Genomic DNA, 7,370 nt, shown 5'->3' with positions numbered 1-7,370 from the left:
TAGGGAAAGAGAGACATTGAATATATGTTCATGCAGCCAACATCTTTCCCTGAGATGCCACTTATATGCCAGGCTCTGGCTGGGGAAATTAGGATGCAAATATAAGGTTTCTGTCATCTGTTGTGCTTGTCAGCTTGAGGGGCAGACCTGCACACAAGTGTAGCGCAGCATCATTCTTGTCCTGACGGAACTTTGCTCAACATGCAGTGGAAGATGGAGGAGAGGGGGTCATGAGTCAGAGAAGGTAACCCTGAGCCAGACTTGAAGAACTGAGTAATGGTTTGGTGACAGAGAATGTAAAAAAGAGCATTCCAGGCAGAGGGTAATAGACACAGAGACACAAGAGATCATTTTGCTTTTGAGGACATTTAAGTAATTTGGTTAGGCCAGGATAGAGCAAGCTGTAGCACAAAGTGAGCTGGAGGAGTCCTGGTAAAGTCATACATACCTGGCAGATGAGTTGACTGTCTTCTTTTTGTACTCACTAAAGAATTCTTAGCCGGGAATTTAACATGCTCAGGTTTGCCTATTAGATCTTTATGGCAGCAATATGGAGAATAGGTTGGAGGGGAGGTATTTATTTACTTCGGTTCGGATCTCTTTGAATAGCCAGAGAAATCAAAGGTGATGAGAGCTTGAAGTAACGTCAGAGCAGTGGGATTGACAATAAAGTAGAGAGATCTTTAGGCTCAACTAGGCTTGAAGACTAGCAGTGAGATAGAAAGTTTCCAGCATATGGACTTGGGAGGATGTAATATATATTTACTAAGGTGGGAGCAGCTTTTAGGGGTGTTTTTTTAATTTCTGCTGGTAAAACTGTACTGGTTCCTTCTACTTACTTATATTTAATGCTAATACTGTGAAACCCAACTTGGTATGTGGTCAGTATTTAAGCAAATAAATAGATCCTTTCCCTAGACTTCTGCAGCCCATTTTTCCTCCACCCTTCCCAGCCCATAGTAAATGACTGTCAAGGAAATCTAGTACAGCTTTTTGTGTTCTGCATCACAGAGTCGTAGATCATGCAGAAGAAAACAAAATGAACTCCAGAAACTTGGGGGTGATATTTGGACCAAGTCTCATTAGGCCAAGACCCACAGCTGCTCCTATCACCATCTCCTCTCTTGCTGACTATTCAAATCAAGCGAGGTTGGTGGAGTTCCTCATTACCTACTCACAGAAGATCTTCGATGGGTCCCTACAGCCACAAGATATAGCTGTGTGTAGTGCAGGTGGTGGTGCACCTCAGGTTGACCAAGGCTATCTTCCAAAGCCTCTGTTATCACCAGAAGAAAGAGATCCAGAACATTCTACGAAGTCACTGTTTTTCTCTTCAAAGGAAGTGAGTTTTGCTCTTATGGAGTTGTGTTGGAACTTTGTAATGTTTACGTTATTAATAAGTTAAGAATCTTTGAACTGTTTATTTTGAGGTGTGTTTTCCTTCTTCAAGTTTAAAAATTTTCTTCCAATCAACAGGATATCCATACTGCAGATAGTGAAAGCAAAAGTTTTGAATCCACTGCATCATTTGAGGAATCAGAACGGAAGCAAAATGCATTCGAAAAATGTGACGCATGTCTCATTGGTGAGTGGCCATGTAAAACGCATATTTGCTGACTTAAAACTGTCCCAATAAACCATGGTTAAAAGCCAAGGTGAGTGGCGTTAAGAGAAGTCAGAGAAAGAAGCTTCGTTAGTAAATGCATCTTTGCCAGCCACTAAGAAAGTTGCCTTCATTCTTTACAATAACCCTTCTTATAAAAAGACATCTTGGAGTTCGAAGGTGTGTTCTGTGTTCTGCAAACTTTTTTTATTTTTATTTTTGCCATTAATTAAAGTCAAGGCAGAAATCTGGTAAGCAGTATGATGATTCATTAGCATCTTCTATTACTATAGATCACTGTATTGATCTCATTACTCATAAGCTGTCAACTAGACTCCTAAAATTCAAAAAATTTAGACTCAAAAAACCTCTAAATTTTTTTTCAAATGCCTTTTCCTGTTGCCTGCCTGTAACACATTAAGCACACTTATGTGTATATCTTTTTAATTTCCTTGACTGTAATCATTTTATTCACTGTATGGTAATTTTAGTTTCAGTGATAGCTACCAAGCTATATTCATTTGTGGAAAGGCTTCCACTTGTTACTATAATTCTGCACATCACTAGAGCTAACTTGCAGTTTTTTTAAGTGCAGCCATATATTTTAAATTTGAGTGTAATGAAGTATTAGTAATCACAGCCTGACAGGTCTAAAAAATAAGGGAGCTAACATTCATTAAGTACCTGCCTGCTCTGTGCTAAGCACTGTGCTTATTGTTTGATTCCATTTATCAACAATTCTGTGCTATAAATAGGTAGTAATAGCCCCGTTCAACCCATAGCCTAATAGTCTGAGAGAGGTTAAATAATGTCAGAGGTCATGCCCCTAATAAATTGTTCAGTATTTGGACCTATGTCTGTGATTATTTCACTATTCCATGAGCTAGGGCTCCCCATTAGGAATAGTAATAAAAATAAATGTCATTTTTCAAGGGCTAACTGTATACCAGATAAATAAGCACTTTTCATGGTTAGATCTTTTAGGCCACATATAATCATAGATAAAATTATGATTCCTTTTGACAGATGAAGACACTGAGGGGAAGTGAGATTGCCTTGCCTAGTGCAGAAGGGATAGAGCTGAGTTAAACCTGGCAGGTGGGGTTCAGAGTCTGTACTCTTACCCATTACACTCAAGTTTTTTCCCTTAGAACTTAAGAATGCACTTTGGGGCTTCCCTGGTGGCGCAGTGTTTGAGAATCTGCCTGCTAATGCAGGGGAAACGGGTTCGAGCCCTGGCCTGGGAGGATCCCACATGCCATGGAGCAACTAGGCCCGTGAGCCACGATTACTGAGCCTGCATGTCTGGAGCCTGTGCTCTGCAAAAAGGCCGCGATAGTGAGAGGCCTGCGCACCGCGATGAAGAGTGGCCCCCGCTTGCCACAACTAGAGAAAGCCCTCGCACAGAAACGAAGACCCAACACAACAGAAATAAATAAATTAATTAATAAACTCCTATCCCCAACATCTTCTTTAAAAAAAAAAAAAAGAATGCACTTTGGTGCCTACAGCCTGACCACAGTGTGTCAGGTCCCTTAGGGTGTTTTATACACATGGGAAAGCACCTGGGAAATCAGAGCAAGAGAGCACTGTCCTGGAAGCCCAGAGAAGAGAGGTCCACAGTCTCAGGTAAGGAGAAAGGTCAGATGAGGTAAGGACTGTCAAGTCATTCTGATGGGCTACTGTTTGCAGACCGCTGCCCAAAAGAGGAGCATGAGCAGAAGGCTGGAACTTACCAGAAATGGGACTATTTTAGGGGACACGCTACAAAAAAGGACAGGGTCTGAAGGAGTTCAGGGTCCCAGTTTGAGAAAACATGAGTCCAGACTTGATAGGAAAGAGAAGAAAGTACGTCTGGGAGTAAACAGCAATTAAGGAGAATGGCATTTTTTACTTAAAATAACTATTCAACCTTAATCAGACAGGATGAATATTATAGTCCATTTATTAGTTGATAAGATGAGGGCATCTAAGGCATTTAATATGATATGCTGTCACTGTGGGTTGAATGTAACTGAAAAGCAGATTGAGTTGGCAAAAGCCTTAGGATTCAGGGCATACTTACATTTGGTTGGCATGTAAATTGGTGTAACTTTTCTGAGGGTAACACACCAATATCTGCCTGCTGAAATCGTGACAGCCCTTTCAGCCAGCAAATACTTGTTCATACGCAGCACATAAGAGAAGCTACATCAGCAAGTGTGGGTTTTTTTCACTAACCTGCAGTGAATTTTGTAGCTGTTTATTATATTGATTTAAATAAATATGGAATTCTAACATTTTAATTCAAAGTGTGCCTTTAATATTTTATGAGTATTTTACTCCTCTGCCTAGAGAATAACTTGGAAAAAATATATGAAGACCCTTGTTTTGAAAGAGTGTTCATCTATAACTCATTTAGACTCTCTTGTTAACTACGTGCCATAAAGTTTGATTTTTAAATGAATCTCTTTTCCTTTTTCAGACAACAAAATGCGTTTGCTTGTAGACCAAGAGCTTGAATCAGCATCGCAAAAGATGGAAGATGTTTGTAAAACCTCCAAGCTGCCTACTCTGAAGTCCGATAGGGAAATAAATGGCGTCGAGAGGCATACTCCAAGGACCAAGATTAGACCTGTAAGTTTGCCTGTAGACAGACTACTCCTTCTTGCAAGCTCTCCTAATGAGAGAAATGGCAGAAATATGGGGAATGTAAATTCAGACAAGTTTTGCAAGAATCCTACCTTTGAGGGAGTTAATAGAAAAGACACCCCAACTATTGTTTGTTCCAAATTTGATGGCTTTGATCAGCAACCTCTACAGAAAACTCGGGAGAAACAGTATGAACAAAATGACCTGACTGCAAAGACTGCAGTGATTGTGCCCAGTGCATTCCAGGAAAGAGAAGTGTCAGTGAGCATCAGGAGTGGTGGGGACCACCCAGTCAGCACCACCAGTAAGCCATACACAGAACCCATCAGGTCAGCCAGACAGGTGTCAGAGAGACGGTCTTCTGACTTCTGCCCTCCTGCTCCTGTCAGAGCACCCAGAACACTGCAGCCCCAGCACTGGACCACGTTTTATAAACCACCTGCTCCTGCTGCTAGTGGGAAAGGGGATGAGGAGAAATCTGTGACATCCTCTGCAGCTGTGCCCCCTTGCACAACTCACGCTCCCCAGGAGCACGCGCTGAAATCAGTTCCAGGTTCTGAAAATGCATCAGCTGGTCCCGTGCAGCCGGTTAGCAAGCCTAAAGAGAAGGCTGAAGTGCGTGACTTACCTGGTGTACATCCAGCATGTCAGAGACCTAGGCTAAAACGAATGCAGCAGTTTGAAGACCTTGAAGACGAAATCCCGCAGTTTGTGTAGGGTTGTCAGAGTTCAGTTTTTCTTTTTTTGTTTTGTTGTTTTGTGGTGGTGTATTTGTTTTCTGGAAGAAAGTTTTGACAGGGCCTCTCTTGTATAGGATTGCCAAATCATGGATTTTGTTTTTTGTCATTGTGTTGTGTTATCCTGTGTTGGTTATATTGAATGACAGAATGTTTTGATAGGGCCCCATCTGTGCCTCACTGGAATTATATGTATTTTTGAAGTTGTGAATAAATAGATAGACTCATGTTTTTTAAAGTTCAGTTGATTCCCCATAATATGGTCCATTTAAGTGCATCCCTAATATATGATATAGCTCTCAACTAATAGGTGCAGTTGAGGAAATCAGCTTTATTTTTTTGAAGTGAAACTACATGCTTATTTATAAAAGGAATGTTTCCGAGTGCAAGTGCCTGAAAGATCTTTGGTATGATTGTTATTTCACACAATTTTATAGTGTATCTTTGACCATTTGTGCTTTTATGGTATGTGTGTAACCTTTTATTTTTCAATTGGCGAGTCACTTAACTTTTTCATATTTGCGTAATGGCCAAAAGGCTTGCAAATCTGTATTTAATTGCATTTTAATTAATTGCCAGATTTTACACGTGATAGGCAGTTGAATTGTACAAAGAAAATGCACTTAAACATGTTTCTAAATTGTATAGTTCAGTCATGTCTTATTTGGTTTTAGCTATTATACATTTAATAATTTTCACTTCTCTGCTTTGTTCTGCATAAACTTTTGTTGTTCAACAGTTCTGAACCTTTTGGTATTTTATATAATAGTCCAAAACAGTGTTTTAAAATTCAGTGCCTTTCCTTTTAATATTGTCTGGGATTTTCTTAAAAAAAACCCTTTCTTTTGTATGAAGTGTTTTCACTTATGAATAATTTTATGTACTTTTTCTACCTGAGTTTATAACCATTGACGATGTATGTTTCATGTGAATCATACAAAGATTTATTTAAGTTGATTCTAAGTATAATTCAATAAGCCTCATTGTTTGGAATTTGAGAGGAAGTATAGATGATTGGATATATTTCATTTATAAAATTCCCAGTTTTTAGAACTAGTATAGTTCTGTTATTTTCTTGGTTTTGTCATTTTGCGTAAAATAGGATACAAAAGGGACAAAAAAATAAAATAGCCTCTTTTTATATGTGTGAATTATATTTGTAACAAATGCTTTTGTATGACCATGTTATACTTGATAAAAAATATATATATATTAACCTGTTAAATTATTTCAAGCTCTTGTGCTTTCTCTGAAATTGTTGCCTCTTAGGGTGTGAGACTTTAGGTTTATTAACCATTGGCTTAGTGGTCAGCACTTGGGGCTCATGTGTCCCTTGACTGCAACATGGAATTCATTTTATGGGAAGTTGTTCTATAGTTCTATATGACATTAAGGACTAGGAAGAAAGAATAACCCATCTTTTTGTACTGGAGCCTTGTTTTTAGTCCTCATTGTAAAAAATATTAAAAGAATTGCATCGGTATGAAAACCTAAAAAGAAAATAAGAGCCAACATTGATTGAGCCCCTTCTGCGTGCCATGAACTCTGCTAAGTTCCACATAAATTATTTCAAGTTTACAGCAACCTATAATGGGTAAGTAAGTACTTTATTATTCCTGTGTTATGGATAAAGAAACTGACACTTAGTTAAATAATGTGCTCTAGGTTCCACAGGTGTAACAGTTGGAGTCAAGCCTAAAACACAGGGCTGCCAGATTCCGATGGTTGACCGTAATGTTTCTTCAGGTTTTAAGTAAAAATAAAAGACACATTTTTCATTTTCACCAAGAACTTTATTCAACACGTATTCACTGTTTTGTTCCACTACCTTCTTCCATTTTTCAGGCAACTTCATAATTACATCTTCCCAAAACTTTTTATCTTTTTGAGCAAAGAACTGTTCCAGGTGCCTTTTACAGTCTTCCAGGGAATTGAAATGTTTTCCATTAAGAGAATTTTGTAAAGACCAAAATAAATGGAGATCCAAAGGTGCAATGTCTAGTGAATACGGCAGATGAATCAGACCTTCCCAGCCAAGCTATAACAGTTTTTGCCTGGTCATCAAAGAAACATGCAGTCTTGTGTTATCCTGATGAAAGATAATGCGTTTTCTGTTGCCTAATTCCAGATGCTTTTCGTCGAGTGCTGCTTTCAGTTGGTCTAACTGGAAGCAGTACCTGTTGGAATTAATCACTTGCTTTTCCAGAAGGAGCTCATAATAGAGGACTCCCTTCCAATCCCACCATATACACAACATCACCTTCTTTGGATGAAGACCGGCCTTTGGTGTGGTTGGTGGTGGTTCATTTCACTTGCCCCACGATCTCTTCCGTTCCACACTGTTGTACAGTATCCACTTTTCATCGCCCGTCACAATGTGTTTTAAAAATTGAATGTTT

At 39.1% G+C, this 7,370-nt stretch overlaps 1 protein-coding gene across 1 annotated transcript in view; it reads left to right on the top strand.

Annotated features, from left to right (window-relative positions):
- The window catches only part of ARHGAP29 (Rho GTPase activating protein 29), a 75,787-nt gene extending 70,582 nt beyond the window's left edge, over positions 1-5,205 (top strand). Inside the window, exons 21-23 of the mRNA XM_007468109.1 lie at positions 1,012-1,342; positions 1,477-1,585; positions 4,068-5,205. Coding sequence (XP_007468171.1) covers positions 1,012-1,342; positions 1,477-1,585; positions 4,068-4,951 — 1,324 coding nt within the window. The 3' untranslated portion in view covers positions 4,952-5,205. The remainder of the gene's footprint in view (positions 1-1,011; positions 1,343-1,476; positions 1,586-4,067) is intronic.
- Positions 5,206-7,370: the final 2,165 nt, after the last annotated feature.

The sequence above is a fragment of the Lipotes vexillifer genome, unplaced genomic scaffold (assembly GCF_000442215.2).
Source record: "Lipotes vexillifer unplaced genomic scaffold, Lipotes_vexillifer_v1.1 scaffold905, whole genome shotgun sequence".
Lineage (NCBI taxonomy): Eukaryota > Metazoa > Chordata > Mammalia > Artiodactyla > Lipotidae > Lipotes > Lipotes vexillifer.
This window is presented reverse-complemented; position numbering and strand designations above follow the sequence as displayed.